Source organism: Microtus oregoni, unplaced genomic scaffold, assembly GCF_018167655.1.
Source record: "Microtus oregoni isolate MIOR12 unplaced genomic scaffold, Mior012 000034F_ref0000314, whole genome shotgun sequence".
NCBI classification, from domain to species: domain Eukaryota; kingdom Metazoa; phylum Chordata; class Mammalia; order Rodentia; family Cricetidae; genus Microtus; species Microtus oregoni.
Genome location: NW_024543093.1, coordinates 12,263,304 through 12,284,097, shown reverse-complemented (window position 1 = coordinate 12,284,097; position 20,794 = coordinate 12,263,304). Strand labels below are relative to the sequence as shown.

The window sequence follows — 20,794 nt, the reverse complement described above, 5'->3', positions numbered from 1 at the left end:
GGGTTCCAGTGTTTATGTCAGTCAAGTCCCACAGTGGTGCGGCGGGAGGATGTCTCAGCCATAGCCACGTTTCACTTGCTGTTGGACTGGGCTTCAGGGAGATATCCACTTGACTAGAAGTGTGTGTTTGAAGAAAGGGCTTTGCAGAGAAATATTGCCATGAGGTGGGAAATGAAAACATCAAGTGTATGTCTGTTTTTGAAAGTCAGGGCTTGGCAGTGAGTATTTGGAAAGCAAGGGTTGCTAGGGTGAAGCACCCAAGGACTTCAGGCTGCAAGAATTCACAAGTCAGCACTGACAGCAGAGGTAGCCAGGCAGACAGATGAGAAGCCAGGTACTGGAACACACAGGAAGTAACTGATTGGGAAGGAGCAGGGATCGACCAGGTTGAAGGTGTCTGGTAGGTCAACTTACATGAGCCGAGGGTTAGGAATTCTACTTGGCTAGACTAGATATAGTGGGGAGATCTGAGAAGGGCAGACATGAGGAATTAGAGGGCAAGCAAAATTTTAACAGCGTTTTGCTGTGGACAGAAGAGTAGAAATGCCACGGGTGTGTAGGGAACACACCTTGGAGCCTGTTTCTCTGCCTTGAGGTGCTTTGACGTAGTGCTATTCCGAGGGAGGAGCTCAGCACGGAATGAATGTGTTGAGGGATGGAGTAGAATGGTGCAGTCTTCAGAAAGCTGAGGCTTGACTCAGTGGGAAATGAAGCCAAGGCAGGTTGTCCTCTGAGAACAATGGGTGGACAGAGGGAAGCCAGACCAAGGTGTCGAGTCTGGTGGTGGGAACATAGACACAGCTTTCACATACGCGTGGGATAAAGATCTCCATGGCAGCCCGACCAGTGAAAAGAAGGGATATGGTGTTGGATGCTAGTGGAGGCAGGAGAGGTGTCATCTTGGGAAAGAAAATGGGCTAGATTCTGAAGCATCTGTATTACTGAGAGCCTAGATGCTCACAGCCACTATTTCAGAGTAGGATGAATCCGAGGTATTTTCTTTGACTGGGTTACATAGCCAGGGTCACTTTAGTGTCTCAGTTGGGGGAGGGAGAGCAAAAAAGATTGAATTTAAATAAATTCAATTTAAGTTGAAATTAGGCTGAAATTAATCAGCTTGGAAAGTGGGATCATTGGAGACTTTGTAGCCAGGTCACAGTGAGCATGCCCTTCACACACTCAGATGTGCAGAGTGAAGATGAGTGAGATGCTCGAAGTCTGGCTTTGCATTCAGCTGTGGTCCAAGCTGGCATGCGGCTCTCATGTCTGTAAGGCTCCAACCCTCAGTTTCTGTGCTCAAAGAGCACTGACCACTGGTAAAGGGGAGATGCTCAAATCCAGGTCAGTCCACTGGGCTCTGCCAGCAAGAATGTGATGTGTTTACAATGAAGGGAGCTAGGGTATTATCCAGTGAGACTCCATGGAGCTTTGTCTCTTTGGGTGATAGAATCTTCCAGACCTTGTGGCAATCTGGTCCTGTACTCAGAATGAAGGGAACAGTATCATGGATGCCCCTTCTGCCTCTTCTACAGATGTTATGAAGTCTTTGCAATGCTAGAGGTAACAAATGGAAGAGACTAAAAGTTTAGTTGTCGTAGTTAGTCAGGATGTAAATTTTTTTTGGTGAATACATACACACACTCATACTTACATATACACATCTCCACACATGGACTCATGCTTATGCACGTAGATCCTTGTACATAACTTACACTAACACACACTAATACACATATACACACATTTGGACATAGCTATTTTTTAAATTAATTTACCTGTTTCCCATTTTTTTTTGTTCATACAAATGTAACTAAGAATACATGGAAGTACTTTAAGCCCCCAAAGGAATCCTAGCATAGAGTTTTTTTCACAGCCAACAAAATGATCCTTTGTTGGGTGGTGGTAGCAAACACCTTTAATCCCAGCACTCAGGAGGCAGAAGCAGATGAATCTCTGAGCTTGAAGCCAGCCTGAACTACAGAGAGACTTTTAGGACAGGCAGAGCTACAAAGAGAAATCCTGTATCAAACAAACAAACAAACAAAAACCTAACCAACTAACAAAATGATCCTTCTTTGAAAGGTTTTCACGTTTCTATACTATAAACTGTTGAAACAAACATATATAAAAAGATTTTTTAATCATAGAAAATAACATGAACAATACTGAAGATTTCTCATGGCAGAATTATGAGACATGACTAAATGATACCTCTGGGTAGGTAGCAGCTTTTAAACATGCAAGAAAGTTTTTTTTTTTTTTTAAGAATCTATTTTCCACATTGGAGATTTAAAGCAGCACTAACACAGGAATTTAAACAAGGAGGTGGCAAAGATGAAGGACCAAGTTTATAAAAAAGAAAATATGAGACACGGAGGGAAGCCCAGTTAATCACAGCTGTTGTTAGCTGGATTCTTGCTTTGAAGACGGCAGGCAAAGCCTCTGAACCAAGCATCAGTGAGAAGACCCTAGTGACAGACACACTCTACAAACCCAAATCTGGACTGTTCCTGAATCAGACACATTAGTCTAAGAAAAGCCAGAAACCCATCAGCATGTGATGCTTCGCCAGAGTTCAGGGCATGTATCCATGAATGTGAGAACTGAGACAGCGTTGTGAATAATCTCATGGTATGTCATTCCTACATGTCACAGGTATTGGCGGGTCCACTTGGGTGATCACCAGACAAATGGGGGGAACCAATGAATTTTTACAGGTAAAGCCAAATCTCCCTTGAGATCAGAGACAGGCCTTGACAATGACTGTTACTGGGAAAATAAAAGCATCTTTACATTGGCCTGAAAGGTTGAGACGGGAATGATGGTGAAAATATGCATTCTTTCACTGCATTTTAAATCATTTTGTATCTAAAATTGTGCAGTTACTCTTCTGAAACTGCCTCGTGTCTACCCACACCGAGTACCTACTTATGTCTCCAGGAATCTGGGGTCTGGTCTCTACAGAGCTGAGGCCCTAGAGTCCTTGCTTGGGTTGTCATCAGTCCTTGCTTACAGGCAGAGTACTTGTGTCCCCTGCGAGGTGGGGCCCTTGTGAGGTGACCATAAGATCATGATGTTCTCCTGCTATAAGATAGCAAGTGTGGCATGGGAATCAACCCTCCCAACACGCTGGGCTCAGACTGCCAACTCCAGGATCCAGACCCCGAGAAGGAAATTTCTGGTGTCGGTTTGCTGTGGGTCTGGATAATCTAGAAAGGTAGCTCTAGGTAATCACATGTAGGGAATGTTTCGGGTGGTAGAGAAGCATAGGCAAATGAAGATGTGGAATCCTTTATAAGAAGGCATACATGTAAGGACGTGGCTGGAAATCAGAGGTGAGAACAGCAGCCTGTACCAGTGGGCCTGGAAAGATAGGTACTGCGATCAGAGATGGAGCTCGAAGCAGCTGTCTCCAGGGAACAGAAACAATTACAAAAGGCAGCAGTGGTTGCTGCTGGCAGAAGTTGCGGCTTCGAGCTCCTGTCAGTGCAAGGCTGTGATCTGCCAAGGGACGAAGAGCTGCAGGCCATTGAGAAGATGGCAGCATCCACGGCTAATTCCATTTTTCTCTTGATCCACACACAGGCTTTGACTTAGAAGAAAAGGATCGCTAGTGAGTTGAGACCTATGTCTCACCATAATATTATCCGAAAAGATCAGAGAAATGTGAGCATTTTGAGACTTAAGAAATAACCAAATGTCTCTGCCCTTTAATTAAAATAAAGTTCTTGACTATTTCAGGCTGCGCCCTTCCATATGGCCCTTTAGCTCTCAAACAAAATCTTCTATCAAGATACATATGAATGTGATCATATGCAATCACAGATTTTAATGCTTCAAGTCACACTTGTTCTGCTGAAGGGCTCTGAAATTCATTAAAGAGTTTTAAATTTCATTTTATTTAATAATTCAACAGGGAACATGCACACACACACACACACACAGAGAGAGAGAGAGAGAGAGAGAGAGAGAGAGAGAGAGAGAGAGAGAGAACAACTGACCAAGATGCAGATCTACAGGACCATTGTAACCTGACTATGCTGTGTAGAGTAGACAGAGCGGTTTGAGCTTTGGCAACCTGGGTTTCACACCTCTCAACAATTTCTGTCTCTGTTCTTTGTGACTAACCTACACTGGGCTCTTGGAACACAGAGTGTTGCAGTGACTGTCCACTCAGATTTTGTGTGGCCATCCCCTGCCCACTGTTAAGCATCTGGCGTTCAGAATGAAGGCATCCTCGGGTGAGATTTACAAGTCCAGCCCTTTGCTAAAGAGAGAGAGGGCAGATAAGTTGTGAATTTCTCACCCACTTTGAAGCCAGAGACTAGATATTAGGGGATGTCACGTGTGTGTGTGAGGGCTGATATGTCCCTCTCTTTGCTCGGTTTGTGTACCCTCTCTGAGCAGCAGGTAAAGAAGTGCTGTGGGGTGATGGGATCAGGCTGGCTCAGCCTCACCCTAGGGTGGAACCTTGGAAAGTATAAGGCAAGCTAATCCTCAGGACCACATGGCTACATGGAGAACATACACGTGACATATCTGCAGTGAGGATACTGTCAGCACTTGGTCACTAGTGACCACGATAAGGGGAGGGGCATCCAAAATCCTTGACTTGATGAGAGTAGGTAGAGTGGAGGCGGGGCTTCAGCAATCCCAATGGAAAAGCAATCCAGTAAAGACCTAAGGACATGGTGGAACCATCATGTCAAGGAGGTGGCCTAAAGCAGGCTCTGTTCAGCATAGGGAATGTCTGGTCTTTTATAGAAGGTCTGGCAAACCAAGATCTGGTCAACTCAGAGGGTGTGGACAGATGAAGCTGTTGAACAGGCAGCCGTGACCATGAAGTACATAGAAGAATGTTGGTGCTAGGGGCCAGAGAACCTTCCACTGTGTCTCTTCACTAAGAGTTTACATCAACATTCCACACCATAACTGTCTAAGCAAGATCTGCTGAGGGTGACGCATAATGACATTGGAGAGCAGAGAGAACACTGAGTTTTGTCAGGAGTACACAGTGGCGAAGGTCCAAGGAGACATTGATGAGCCTGGGATGGTGAAACTTCATGGTTACATACGTGATGGGGCCCCGATCAGTCCTAATAAATAGATTTATAGCGTGTAGACCAATAGTGTTTTAATAAAATCCACTTTAAAAACAGATACACAGTATACAGAAAGCTGACTCTAGGTTCCCTCAGGAAAGAAATGGACATGAGATGTGTGCCTCTGGTGAATAATTTCAGATTTTAATGGAGACTTTCGCATCAGAACTAATGATACCTATCATTTTCCCGAGTGAAGGTGATATTTGACCTTTGAAATCATATGGTTATGTAAGTTATGCAGCTGGAGTGACTTTTGCCAGTGTCTGACATTTGGCTATGTACCAGCAAATTGAGTTCTTGTGCATGGGATCTTACTTTCTGGTGGGTTAAACCATTGGTCAACGTGAAGAAACAAGGATGCTTTGATGTCCATGCTTTCATGAATGAAGCACAAATGCTCTCACTCTTAGCTCTACCTAGCCAATTGTCTCTATCCCGTGTTAGTCTAACCGAGTGTCTGTGTCTCAGAGGAAACTCTGAAATGAGTCCTTAGAGAGCAGGAAAGATCCACATGGACTTTATTTTTCACTTACATCTGTTTCTTCTGTGATGGCGAAGTGCTGTTCTTGCCCTCTGAACAGGTGCACCTTCTGAGAAACGCTGGCGATGACGTCACCATCACTGTTGAGTATCTCAGGGAAGCGCCCTCGTTTCTGAAGCTACCATTAGGTAAGTAGGAAGGGGAGAGAATTTTTAGGGTGTTATGGGGTTCTCTTCCTTCCTACATTATTTATCCACATGTCTTGGCACAGCGGGAATAAATTATTTACTAAGCACATGCTCAGAGAGAAGATTGATTTAGACAGAGGAACACAACAGGGTCTTAAGACACTCCAGACATCATAATCAAAAATAATCCTTCCTTCACATGAAGTCCCTGCTATTGTGTTTGCAAACACAGCACACACTAACATGCGCTCACATACATACACTAGCATACATACATGCACAGACTCATACACATATAACATACTCACAAGCACATACTGACATATACATGCACACACAGTTACCTATACACATGTTCATGCACATCTATGTAGAGTAGTTTGTATTTATAATATCCAGATTGACCTCATATTAAGTATTCAGCCCTTAATAAGTAAGAATCACTAGGGCAATGTATAAAGGTGTTGGAGAGCAGAGAGAACACTGAGTTTCGTCAGGAGTACACAGTGCTGAAGGTCTACAGAGATAGTCCATGAGCCTGGGATGGTGAAACTTCATGGTCACATACGCGATGGGGTCCCATCAGTCCTCTCATGCTGATGCAAGCTTCAGATGGGGCAAAGCTTGTGAGACTCTGCTGTACTTGATCCAGCCAGACTGTGCCAAATATCCAGCCTAGGAAAGCACTTCATTGACCGTTGTTTGTGTCGTTAACGTACTCTCCAGAGCCGTCACATTTAACAGAAGGTCCTGCCCTTATTTTGGATATCAGTGGGCCCTCTCCTGGAAGCTGTCTTCTAGTAAAAGTCTGCAATGCAGGGGTCAGCCTCCATAGAGCTAACTTTCTGTAGTATAGGAAGAGCTGACAGCCACAGGAGCCTGCCTTCCTTTGCTGTCCTGACTGACGCTTTTCTCCATCCTCTTCCTGCAGGAAGGAATGGCTCCTTCTCCTTGCTCTGTCCTGCATGCTCACCCTCCTCCTCGCCCATCATTGTAACCCTGTTGTTAGTGTCTCCCTTATTTACTGTGGAAGTGGCCTGGGTGCTGCTGGGTGCTGAGACCTGCTCAGCTGTAGACTCTGACCATGCATCCATTTCATGCTCTGTCGTAAGAGCCATTAGATTTAGACCTTCCTTCTATCCTCTTCTCTCTGGGACCTTTGAGCCTGCAATGTCCAAGAGACCACAGGGAGTGATCATGATATTCACTCTTTGGCTCCCTATGTGCAGACACGTAGATAAGAATGGTTACCTGAGAGTAATTGGTACCCTATATGCAGACACCTAGATCAAAGTGGCTACCTGCCCTGTGTTCCTGGGACCACATCCCTGTGAAATGGAGGGAGAGCAGTAGGTGACAAGTTCTTGAGAAGCCAAGGATGACATGGAAGGGTTTCATGTGTAGGGGTGAAGATCCCAGCGTAAGAAAAGTCGATATCAAAACCAGGTCAAAGACGAGAAGGAAGTGACGGTTTTTTGTGGAATTCACAAGGGATGCTAAGAATGCTCCCAGGGGCACAGAGACAGGGATGTGGTGCTGCTGTGATCAATCACTCAGAGAGCGATACCAGTGGACTCCAGCTTCCCTGTGTTACCACACGTCAGCATGAGTGCTCTTCTACAAGTCGCTTAGATGGTGTGGGAAGGGCATGAGGACTCAATATTCTAGCAGTGTACCAGGGAGGTTTGAAATGGAAGAAATAACGATGTTAAATGAGGGGAGGAGAGAGAGACACACACAGAAAGGGAACAAGAACACAGTAGATTGATAAAAGAAGACAGATAAAGAAAATGAGGAGAGAGTAATAAATAATATGTTTCAACATTTTCTCTTCTTGACCAATTCTCCCAACTCAGAGTGAGGTCAAGAGCAGGTCTTGGTAGTTGGAAAAGCTGAGTCGGGAAACGTGGCCCATTGACTGCAGACGGAGGTTCTGTAACGGGGTGTGAAGTGGAAGGTGTGGCCAGCAGAGTGGAGTACAAGGATGAGCTGTCCCATTGCTATGATGTAGGGACACATGGGTCATCAGGGAAAGAAAATGTCTGCCCTCTCTGGAATTCTGGGTGGAGTGGGACAGTTAAAGAAGAGGCATATGCTTCTCAGTACCCTATGGCTATGATAAAACACTGGGGAGACCAGCCCTATGGAGGGGTTCTCCTTTGTCTGATCGTGGTTGGAGATTTCAGTTCATTGCCAGTTGACCCTGTGGCTTCAGGCCTACGGGAGCCCAGTGTACCACAGCAGGGATGCATGGTGGAAGCAGCTGCTTACTTTGGTGACCAGGAGGCAAAAAGAGAGTCACTGCAGGAGGACCTAGGGTGCCAAGGGCAGGTCACTGCATTTCTTCCCACTAAGTGGCACTTCTTTTTCTCTTTTGGCTAAGATTTTTTGACAAAATAAAACAAAGGAAAAAAGATATCATCTTGAAGTTGAACATGACAACCTAATAAGGCAAAGAGCCCCAGGAGCAGACACAAAAGTCAGTGACCCACTCATTCACACACGTAGGAGTCCCACAGAAACACCAAGTTGAAAGCTAGAGTATATATGTAGAGGACTTCGTTACAGGCTATGCAGTCCCCGTCTTTCTGCTCCAGGGACTGTGAGCTCATAATCACCTTGCTTGGTTGACTTAGAGAGCCTTATTCTCCTGGTTTCCTCCATCCCTCTGGCTCTTACACATTCCTACCTCCTCTTCCAGGGGGTTCCATAAGCTCTGAGAGGAGGTATTTGATACCTTCCATTTAGACTCTCTGTGTAAATGCCACTTCTTAACAGTGACTCTGCCTACCAGTAGCCTGAGAACATGCCTTTCAGTACATGGCCTTTGAAGCCATGTATCCGAACCATATAAGAATGGTAGAAATTTCCTAATTGGAAGGGATGAGGGCTTTTAACACTGTAAAAGGGAGTCTGTGCTCAACCCCAGCCCTGTTCCCCAGGATATGTGATGCTAAACACATGTTTCTATCTTGTTCTTACATAAATAGAGCCTTGTGTAGAGCAGCCTACCTTTCCTCTAGGTGAATGTTTGTCTCCTCCTGCGTAAGCCTAACTGTGCATCATGAGTCTCAGCCTTTGCAGTGAGATTCAAAGGGGACGGGGGTATGGGTATAGCCTGGCAGGAATGGCAAAAACAACAGGACACTTACACAGCTCTCCCCACCTTCCATCAGAGGTCAGTAACGTTTCTGGGAAAAGAGAGACGGTGTTTGGTAGCTCCCAACACTGGGATGATAGGAGCTGTAGAACCGACGGCTACAAGGATTTCAACATCTGTTTCTTGGAAAGGAAGGGTCACCGCAGCTCTGAAGCTGGCATTTCCCTCAAAAGAGCTCTTAAAACCCAGGAACCTTCAAGTAACTGCGTTTACATGCTTGACTGGAATCTGACAGTTTTGCCTGTAGCTTTTGGTTGTCTAGAAACCCCAGTGCAGAGCTCAGCCATTGTGGCTAGATCCACCCTGAACTCTGATGAGCCCCATTGCTCAGGGGCAAAGCAGAGCTCCAGAGATAGATGCCGAGTTCTCCATTAACTGTATAAATGCCCATTCTCCTTGTATTTGAATTTTTATAAAACAGTTAAATCCTAGTATCTATAAAAATTTAAACACAGGGGCCATAATCATTACATGAATCCACGCGAAATGACCTCTGGTGAATCCACATCACTGGGGTAAAATTGTTTCTGCCTGAGTAGATTCTTTTGGGGTGCTTGTTTTTCTGAAGCCACATCTGTCCCACAGAGATGATTGCCGATGTATAAAAATATACCACCAGTAAAAAAAAAAAATTGTCCATTTCAGCATTTCTTAAATTGATATTAATGGGAAAATAAGTACCCAGTGAGATTGAGTGAACAGACCTGTGTATGTTTTTCAGACTCTCAGACACTTGGTATTTTTGTACAGATAGACTTTGCACATTAATGCAGTGTTTCACTGTGATATACACCATTACCACTGATTAAATTTCTTGACGCTCTACTGCTCAACAGAGGTCCTCCAGAAGCTGGCATTCGGTCCCCATTCCCCTCCCCCAGCCACTAAAAGCCACTGCTTTCTGCCTCTGTGTCTTTGCCTTTTCTGGCAATGTGTATCAATGTAGTCATTCAGTTTGTGACCTTGGCTTGCGTTGCTTCCACTTGCCATGATGCTTTCCAAGTTCACTGGTGAGGTAGTATGTATTTGTGACAGCTGCATAACTCTGCTTTATATGGTTGTAGGGCCTCGCTCCATCCACTCTTTAGCCAGTGAACCCGTGTTTCTATTTCTAGGCTGTTATGAGTTCTGCTGCTGTGAACATTCATCAGCCGGCTTTGTTTAGACATCTTTGTTAAGTCTCTACCTAGAAAAGAGGATTCTGGGTCCTATGGTAATGCCATGTTTAGCATCAAGCATCTTCCAGAATGCTTCCCCTCTGTGTATCTGCTGCTTTGAGTCCAGTCAAAGTAGCCATAGAACTTTGAACAGATTAGAGTCCAGTCCTTGACGGAAAGGGTTTTATAAGTATTGACTGTATATATTTTTTGTTTTTTTAAAGAACAACTCTTTATGTAATTAATAATTGTTAATACTTGGGTTGAGGTGATAGCTTAGTCAATAAAGTGCTTGTCTTAAAAACATCCTCCAGGACCCACATCAAAACAGCCAGGTGTTGAAAGACACAGTTGCTTCCCTAGCCTACTTCATAAGCTTTAAGCCAGTGAAAGACCACAATTCAAAATACAAGGTGGATAGTACCTGAGGAATGACAGATGAAGTGGTCCTTTGACTTCAACATGCATGTGCACACATGTACATGTAGCTCTCCATTCACTTGCACTTGCTCACACATGAACACATTCCCCCCAACACACACACACAAAGAAAGAGAGAGGGAGGGAGGGAGGGAGGGAGGGAGGGAGGGAGGGAGGAAAGGAGAGCACAATTACTAACATTGACCAGCTTTTAAACATGGATGTTCTGGTGGTAAACAAAGCAATATAGAAACTATTCAAATTTTTCTTTGCAAGTACAGAAGAAAGGTTGACAGTCATGAGAAATTAGTTCATAGAAATCCAATGTCTACAAAAGACTATCAATCTTAGATTTCTTAGCTTCCTATCCATTTCTTCTTCAGACATGTGCTTATGGTGGCATTTATCATGTGCTTCTCAGAGCAACAACAAGCATTACCTGGGGGATTTTTGAGGGTATACAGGCAGTTAGAAATGTTTTCATCTTTATTGCAAATAATGACAAGTTAATTCTAGAAATAAATGAAAGACTTTGACAAACATTGCATGGACTATCCTAAAGTGTACATGGAAAAAAGAAGAAGAAGAAACAGGCTATATCAGGCTATGTGCTATTTGCAAAAACAACACTCTGTAATAGAAAGGAACAAAAGCCTGGGCTGGGCTAGATTCCACTAGGTAACAACAGTATGTATCTGGGGTAGTAAATGAGCAGGAGATGCTCACTCGTCAGTATGGTTCATTCAAATCAAGGCAGAGAGTTCTTGTGTCTCCCAACACGTGTAGGGCTATGGTGAAGTGCTTTGTAGTACTTGTCCTAACAGATATGACTTAGGTGGGCTGGGGGCCTTGACTTGCTGGGCTTTGCCTGTTGGGAGATGCAGAGGTAGACAGGAGATGAGCAGTTATCCTCAGAGCCTTCTGGTCCCTGGGCACCCTTATCCAGATGCCCTGAAGAGCTCTGACAGCTCATTTCAGTTCTAGGAATGAGATGACGTGATCGAGCACTGACTTGCAGGACAGTGGGAACCCAGTTCTCGATTCCCTTCTCACTGTCCTTTCCTGCATGTGGCTGACAGGGAGAGGACCAGCCTTCCTGCTTCATTCTCTTGATAGTGTTAAATCCTCACCATGATTCTCAGCTAGTCAGTGATAAGCCCACCGCTATGCTATCCTCGGCATCTCTGCTTGCTTTCCAAGGGCTCAGAAGGCTTAGCTCTCTCTGCTCCTGGATTCTGGGGGATTTCTTATGTGATGTCAGATGTTCAGTTTCTCTGGGAGTCTGGTCATCGGGCAATGGTGCTTAGTCATCTGCTTCTATGAGACATCACCACAAAAACGGTAGAACTGACATGCATGATCTGCCCACACTTACTGTCTGTGCAGAAAATAACAGGGCTGAGAGTAGTCGCAGAATACAGTCTTTTCCTTAGAGTTGCCCTCGGGACCTCGAGTGAATGGCCTGAAGCCTTGGGAATGGCTTCAATGTTCACTTAACAATTCTTAATTAAGCTACTAGCTTAGCTTGATTGCTGAACTTGTGTGAAAGCTGGGTACAGAGTTGTTCTTAAAGAGAGTTAAGGTTATGGGGCACCTGCTCTCTCTGGACTGGGTCAAACGTGTGGAGGGTTAGCCTTTACGTGTTAGCCCTAGGAAAACCTTTCTGAGTCACATCATCTCGCATAACAGTGGGACATTTAGCTGCCAAAGGACGGAGTAGGAAGATCTATCAGTCACCCAGCCTGTTAACAGTGATGGTTACAAATGACACCACGTGCCACATTTTTTTACAAGTGAATCCATTGCATTTGTAAACAATACACAAATGCGTTTTAGCTCAGTTCTTCATAGATGATGACGGCATTGGTGGAGGTGGTGTGGCTGATGCCAAGTTATCCCTTCTTGGCCTGCACTGTCTACATACTCATCCTGCCTGTCTGCAGCAGCGAGAGACCTCAGTGTCATTCACTAGCAGAAGCTCTGAGGGAATATGCCCTAATAAGGGAGTGGGATGAGAAACCTTTAGGACGCATGGTCCTTTTGGAGATGCAGCCCTGCTCTGCATCCCGAGAGTGCACAATGACATGACGGGCAAATGATGGCACTAAGGCCATTGATGGGGCAACCAGGTTCTAGGAAAGGAGGGAAGGCCTCTGGCTAATAAAGTAGAACAGACAGTCATCCCCAACTTCAGTTCCACATCCCTGAGAGGGACCTAGAAACGAACTGCTGGCTGCAGTGGTGTGCTTGGCTATCTTACATTCATATAGTCAGTCACGTATGGTGTAGCTGACCACTGCATCTGGAATGATCGCCTCTCATTTTGTTTCAGGGTCCCCAGGGCCATCCAGTGACCACAGCAGCAGGGCCTCATCGCCTCTCTTTGACAGTGGCCTGCACCTGAACGGACACTGCAGCCACACAGTAAGCACGTGCAATCCCCTGACCTCATAGCTTGGGAACCTCAATCCCAAGGGCCCTGGGTTGAGGGCAAACCTGTCCGTGATCCAGCAGAGACACAGGCAGATGTTCTGGAAGAAGCAATGAAAACAGGAATTAGTCAGTGCTATTAAAATTTACTCCCACATAGGCTCTTTATCCTTATACCCACGAAGACACCTTAAACCAGTAGTTCATAATTGCAAGGAAAGTAAACACCTTTCTTCATTTTGAGGTAGAAATCAAAGTAACCTCTGAGTTTTGGGCAACCTTACCAATGGGGCCTCAAGTTGTTGTGGTCTCAAGATTTCTAGAAGACTCACAGGACAGGGTAACAGTGAGAATTTATCCCCAAATTCCTAGAAAACATCAAGGAAGCATGAGCGCTGTATGTTTGCCCTGAGGCTCCATCCCGTGCCTCACTTGCCCCATCTATTCCTTAGATCCCAGAACTGATCTCAGCCCCCAGAGTCTGCTACCCTGGGTCTGCCTCCTAGTGCTGGGATCAGCCTCCTTCTGGGCAGGTGGGCTCATTACCCACAGAGAAACAGAGACTTAGCTTCCCACAGTTGGTTTTAGGGTGTATTTTATAGTAGATCCTTTTCCATCCTGGCGTTCAGGGAGAACTCAGGGGAAAAGATTCCAGTTTGTGTGATTTCACAATACCATAATTTCTCACTTTAGTGGTTTGATTGCTTTTGGTAATTTAGAATTTGGCTTCTGTAACTAACAGAGAATCAGCGGCATGCTCGCAGGTCACATCTCCTGGTCTTGGGTCCATAGACAAACAGCACCCTCATTTTCCTGGTCTTCACTTGACTTCAGAAATTAGTGTTGATTCAGGCACGACACACACCTGTCGTCTCCCATCTTAGAAAGCAGGGGCAGAGTATCTGTTGAGCTTGGAAGTATGAAGTCAGTCTGGGTAACATATTGACGTTCAGTTGAGACAAGTCAGCAGAGAAAAGCAAATGGCTCTAGGGGCTGATGTCCTGCATTACCCTAGATGCAGGAGCAATCGGTGAACTGGGATGCTCAGAGAGTCAGTTCTGTGTTTCCATCATGATGAGGCGCCATTTGTCTGTGCTCACAGTAGAGAATCCACGAGTGTCCACAGAGCACTTGCACTGTGGACTATACTTCGGGCTTGTAAGCTTTGCTCGGTGACACAGGACCTGAGATACACATCTTAGTCCTGCTTCCTGCAAGATGCACCTGAAGGTAGAGAAGACACCCAGAAAGGAACATACTCTCTCTGTATCTGGGAAGCCATGGTTGATGCGTGTTTGGACACACTGGATCACAAGAGCAGGGAAGAAGTGAGCTATGGCTGACAGTGGCATGGTTATTACATTCAACCAGACAATATAACCAGGAGGTGAACAATTATCGTTGTAAAATTTACCATAACATAGTCGCTAAAGCTGAGAGAAAAAAATGACAAGATTGACGGAATGGTGGCATGCCTCTTCCCTGAGACGAAGCGGGGAATCTCTGTTTTCAAAATAAGAAATATGTAAGATCTGCTATGAATCGTTCTTAAAGGGGGCTGCAGTGCTCCAGTCAAAATAACCCATCATCTCCGACATCAAGTAGTTACCTTAAATTACATACTGACAGCAATCTTCATTACCTGGTTATTAAAAACCGCTTCCTTTAAAAAAAAATAGTTCCTCCTAAACTGGGGAAGTCAGCGCAAACTTTGAAGTCTAGATGTGGCTCATCTCTCACTCCTATAGCTCTGCACCCTGAAGACTATTTGTTTGTAAGTCTCTTTTTGAAGTTTAAAGTTCAGAGGTCAATATTGTATTTGTGCTGAGATTCAACCTGAGAGACGACTATACTTGATCTCTATTTACAGACCTTCCTGGAAAAAAATACTTTCCTCATACAACATTGGATTTGTTTTCAAACAAATACAAAAGATGTGTGTCTTTTTTCCCCATAAATCAGACCTATTCATGAAAGTTATATAGATAATGATAGTCTAAGAAATTTTATTAGTTACTTTTCCCTGTACTGTGACAAAATACCTCAGAGACGTAGTTCCAAGGAAAGAAGATTTATTTGGCTCACAGTTTCAAGGAATTTTAGCTCATCCTGATGGGAAGGCATAGAGGGGTTTGTGGTAGCCGTGCAAGTGGTAGGGGCTCCTTACACGATTACGATCAAGAAACAGAGACTGTAGGATGTAACCTTCAAAGAGCTTGCCGGGGACCCCATCTCTAAAGACTCCAGATCCTTTATAAATAGCCCAGAGGCTAGGGACTTGACATTTGAAGTAGAAGCCTATAGGGGCATTTCATATTCAACCTACAGCATCAATTCACATTTAAAATCACTGTAATTTTTATTTAAGGCCCATATTTTAATAAGGATCATTTCCAAAATCCGTCTTGTTTGGAGGCGTAGCGCGCAGATGTCCAGATAAATCTGCTGAGCAGAAGGGACGTTCTGGCCACCCTTCCACAGCCATTCTCTGGGTTTTTGAGTGTCCTCCAGAGGTGGGGGTAGCTCCCTTCAACTCCCTGAGCTTCCTGTTTCTCATTGCTGTTGTAAACACACAGGTGCAATTATGTTTGAATTGATTCCAATTCCTCCAGCTGTTAAAATCACCTTCAATACCACTCTCCAGTTTGCTTCCTGTTCTGGCTGGTTTGCCCCAGATAATAATGGGTACTGGGATGGTGAAGAATGTGTATGTGCTGGGGGGGGGGGGGGGGGGGCAGGTTATCTGACATAGTAATTCAGAATGAAATTATATTTCTTGACTCACTATTCTCTGTCCAGAAGGGGAAAATCATAAACTTGCTTGCTGATCACAGGAATGCAGAGAGGAGCTATCAGACTTTAACTCCCCTGTATCCTCACTCCTGCATAGGAAGAGAGGAGGAGGATGGTTCCTGCCCTGTACTGGAGGTTTGTGCGTGCTGTCTTGCAGCTGAGGTTCCCGGAAGCACCAACTGCTAACTCAGCAGCCGGCTGTTATCCAGGACAGCTTAGAGTCCGCGCACTGGTATTTGGCAGAGCTGCCATGGCATGAGTGAGCAGCTTCTGTGCCAAGCAGTTTTCTGTGCCTGTCCAGGCAAAGTAACCCTTCATGGAGGCTGGTGGTAGTGACCACCTGGGAGAGGCCTGTGCTGGGAGGAGTGTGCTCAGGGCTAATGTCTCAGAACAGGAGCCCACGTGGTAAAAAAGTGGGGTTCACCTTAGGAGAACCCCGCAGAGAGGGACGTGTGAATGTCCTTACTTACACAAACAGAATTACTCAGAATGTCGTTTCTCTGTCATGAAATGTGCACTGTGGCAAGCGCTCTCTGCTGGTGGCCCCAGGAGAGCTGCTGTGGAGTAGTCTTGGGTTTATGGCAGTTCCTGCGCAGTCTAGAAACAGCAAGGAATTAAGCTTAGTTTATACACTGCATTAGAAGGAGGCATCAGTTACCTTTAATGGTATAGATGTAAAGTATATTCCCAGGTAAACAGTTCTATGTTAAAGGAAGGACCCCAGATGCTGCATCCAGTCAATCAAAGGTGATTTGATCATCACCTGATAAATGGACTAGTACGCCAGCAGAGCCATAATATGATGATATTGGGACAGGGTGGAAGCCACTAGGTGGTGCCTAGTTGAAAGTGGTAGCCATGACTTTGAAGGGTTTATCTGGTCCTGGCCCCTTCCTGTTGCATCCTCAGCTTCCAGGATGTTCTGAGGTCAGCAGCTTTCTCCCACGTTCTGGTTTGAATCTGAAATAACCCTGAATGCTCAGTTGAATACCTGGTCCCCAGATAGTACCATTATTTGGGGTAGTTATGGAACCCTTTTATACATAGCTGGCAGATGCAGGTCTCTGGGGTTCTAACCAGGTAACTGCTGGCTGCCATGGGCCTGCTGCTCCAATAGCAAGCTGTAACTGCTACATGCTTTCTCCACCATCCTGACCTGTACTCTCAAACTATGAACCAAACGATCGGCCCTCCTCTAAGCTGCCAGGTATTATTCACAGCTCTGAGGCAAGTAACTGATACTCAGCACCACAGCCTTCCATCTCAGCAGGGGAGCCAACCTTAAACCATAGCTCCGAAACAGCCAAAAGAAATGGCTCCTTCTTTTTCCTGGGTGTTTTAGCATAGCAACCAAACAGCTGACACACCTCCCCTCTCAGCTGTGGGAAGAAACCCCGAGCATTTTTTGTGCCTCCTTAGTTTTCTGCAGCAGAGCATACTAAGAATTTACTGAGGCAGCTGGAGATGGCAGCAAATCCACCATTCATAGCATGTTCCCCTTCTGCCTAGTTTACAGTTTAGACTCCTCTAAATACTTCTGAGAACATAATAGCAAAACAACCCTGTGTCTTCATTAAGACCTTGCCTTTGCAGTCACTCTGTGTTGTTTCTCTGCAGCTTTGGCCACAGACTGCATATGTAGGGACTCTGGATACCATTGGGCCCTGGAACCCCTCCTTCCTGGCTGCCCTCCCACCATAGTCAAAGAGTAGGCAGAGCCAGGTATCCAAGGAGTCAGGCATGGGAAGGGTCAGCCGTACAAAGGGCCAGCATTGATGGAGTAAGGTTTAACAGGACAGGTGTGTACAGGGTCAGGTGTGCACAAAGCCTAGCATCCACAGGGCAATGCACATACAAAGCCAGGACCGATGGGGCAAGAATCTAGACAACCGTCCCTTCCCTGGCAGTAATTGTTTTTGAAGCGTTTTCAAATATAGTAGAACAAGGTTGTCCACACTCCTCAATTTTTTTTTATCACCCACTATTCTCTCCTTGTCAGCTGCTATATCCCAGAAAATTAGAGGTTGGAATAGCTAGAGTGGGCTGTGCACACATGAAGCAAAGGCTGGATACAAACTGCTTACAATCCAGTAGGCATCTCCTTTGTTCCTTGCTGTGGGTTTCCCTGCCAGACCTCAGACACTGTCACCAGCACTCCTCCACAGAAAGAAGATATAGCAGCAGTGGCGACTTCTCACAGAAGCCTTTTAAAAATACTTTTCAGGTCCTTATAAATAAGAGTTCCCTCTGAGGAGAGAGTTGCCCCAGTCCCTGTGGGGGATGGCACGAACCGTACACACGGCTTTCACTTTCAATCAGGGCTTCCCTGGGTCATCAGTTTTTCTCTGTTCTGGTCAAATATTGCTCTTTTTATTATGTTTGTGCTGTTTTGTTCTCTAAAATCACATTACCTAGGACTCGCAGCCCCAGCAGGATTCGAGAAGATAGAAATTGCAATCTGAGACCCACAGGCAGGTTTTGTCTGCTGAGGAGCCATTATTATTTTAAATTGAACATGAAGTGTCCACACAGTTAGAGACAGACTCTTGTCCTAGGGTTAGTGATTATTTATTGATCAAAGCATTCTTTAAGGACTGAAACCATTCTATGGTTATTTACAAACAACATCAAGATATGGGAGCACCTTATAACAAGCTTCATACAAGACATGCGCACACCACACCAAAAACTGGGGACATTTTGCTTGCATACAAACTGACACTTTGCATGCTCCCTTCTTGGTAATCTCTACCTAGTAATGAATTTTAATTTTAATATTGCATCAATATCCACTATCCAGACCTTCAGCAAATCCTCAGGCACTTTTCTAGTGCTTTATAAAATTGATTTCATAGAAATAAACATTATACAAAGAGATTATGGGGCTTCCCCTATGATTGCCGAGTGTGTTTCACCAACGTCTGAGTATGGCAGGAAGTCACAGACTGTGCTCAGGTGAAGTCAGGGCAGGACATGAGTTACTGGCAAGGTCTAGACGTCCCTGGCTTATTGTGGCTTTACCAGCCAGACTTCAGGCAACATCACTTGATGTCCATCTCCAAGGTGAAATTATTTTAAACGATGTCAAGCATTGCATTTTATTCCAATGAATGGAACGTTGAGTTAGAATTTGTTGACAAAATGATGTCAATGCTATGCTAAGGTATGCTTATGCAACTCAGAAACACAGGAAGTTGGGGAGTTTTTTTCTTTTAACACATCAAGGTCTAAGATAAGCAGAGGATGCTCTCTGGAGTGGCAGCCACACCAAGGCAGCCTTCCATGGTGCGGGACTAAGCTGCAGTGTCGTGGTAACCCGGATCCTGAAAGCAGAGTCCAGGGTCACATCCATTATCAGTAAACTAAATTTCATTGAAACTGGACTGGGAGCTTGTCTTTGAGAAATTACCTATGTGATTTATATGCGCAGTGAGGTTCTCAAGTCAATAGGCTGCATTTGTCAGGCATAGACCTGGAAATCTAAATGGCCAGCCCAGGCTTCCTGCGCAGCATAATTCTCAGACAAGAAAATCCCAAATGACAGGAGCGAGCAGTTAAAAAAGCATTAAGCTGGATAAAGCAAGTCCCTTGCTTTCAAACCGCAAGAGCCAGGTGGTTGAAGACTGTCAGCCCTGACAGCGAGGCAGGGCACAGGAAAGCACCCCTCTAGGGGTCTGCTTTAGGACAATAGAGACTAAACAATGCGCTATTCTGACTTCAAAGGCAAGGGGACAGGTGCAGATTCTGACTTAGCTGGACTCTGTGACAAAGAATAAATAACCTGCCACATTTCAGGAGGAAATCAGGAGAACCAGAAGCTCTGTTATCTAGCAGAATCCTCAAACAAACACTCAGGGAAAAGGCTGCTTAGGGTCAGAGAAAAACACAGGTGCTCACTGTCAAGTTGGATGGCTTTGAGGTTCCCCTGTGCTTGGAGTGGAGGTACTCTCTGGACATTCAGAGAGGTGACACCATAAACCCTTATCTGTTTCTTTTCTTGTCACAGTTGCAGAAGGCCTTGTGTTCCCACGTCTTCTGATGTGATATTGGGGTGTTGGCATTCACCCTCTGGTAGATAAGTGTCTCTCAACTGCTAGTCAAAGCCACTGTCTAAAGATGAAAGACATGCCTTTGCCACTAAGGAGTCAGGTTCAGAGTACCATCTCATCTAGTACTCGGTGGCTGGTTCAGCCTGATGCAGTTGTACATGAGACTTGTAGGAATTTAGCCTAAAGCATCATAACCATCAACATTGTGTTTAGTCTGGTGGATTGTTGGGGTGAGACAAAGCCTGAAATATTTTAGTTAATCCATGTGTGCTCTAAAGAAAAGCACATTTCTACTAGTTACTATTCTTGTTAGCATGTCCTTCTTTTCACCAGCAAAACCTGCTTCCTATTTCCTGAATAATTATCAGAGCTTGGTATCTGATTCACAAGGCAGAACGGGAAGTCTGGCAGGGCCCCTCTGCTGTGTGACCCTTTTGGATACAATGCGAGGGGGGCAATCCAATTGTTCGTTCATATTTATTGTGTCACAGCTGCTATGTCTGGGATTTGTGAATTTGTATCTTATTCTGGCTATTGAGTTTTTTATAAAGTGTTTTATGTCACTAAGTAATCTGCAAGTTGGGATTGGCTGGGGTATACATCCACCTGCTTAGTATAGCCAGCTAGCCTCAGAGGCCATTCAGAGTCTGGTCTTCTGGAGGATGCACACACTGTTGGCATTTCTCCTCGCCAGGTTCTTGGAGATTGCTGGCTGTTAGCAGTCCCCAAGGGTGAGCTTTCAAAATGTTAGTATCATTTAAGTCGATGAGGCTCCCATGCCCAAGTCCTATCCCGCATGGGAGAACACACACACGTGTGCACAGAACAGGGGAATTAGACATTTTCTGCAAGCTTACAGTCTGCCTCGCCCTTGGCAGAGTGTTTACACTCCACACCCTCAAGGACAGATCTCTTCAGCCTCAGGTCCTGGCAACTAGACCAAAGAACCTCACCAAAATGAGACCTATATGGTGAGGCTCCTGGTCAGGTTCCAGTATGACTCTCAATGAA

The 20,794-nt window shown here is 45.1% G+C and overlaps 1 protein-coding gene across 2 annotated transcripts in view; it reads left to right on the top strand.

The window, feature by feature from the left end:
- Sntg2 (syntrophin gamma 2) overlaps positions 1–20,794 on the top strand; it is a 139,870-nt gene that overhangs the window by 27,866 nt on the left and 91,210 nt on the right. For both annotated transcript variants that reach the window (XM_041630352.1, XM_041630353.1), the window contains exon 4: positions 12,844–12,935. In XM_041630352.1, coding sequence (XP_041486286.1) covers positions 12,844–12,935 — 92 coding nt within the window. The remainder of the gene's footprint in view (positions 1–12,843; positions 12,936–20,794) is intronic.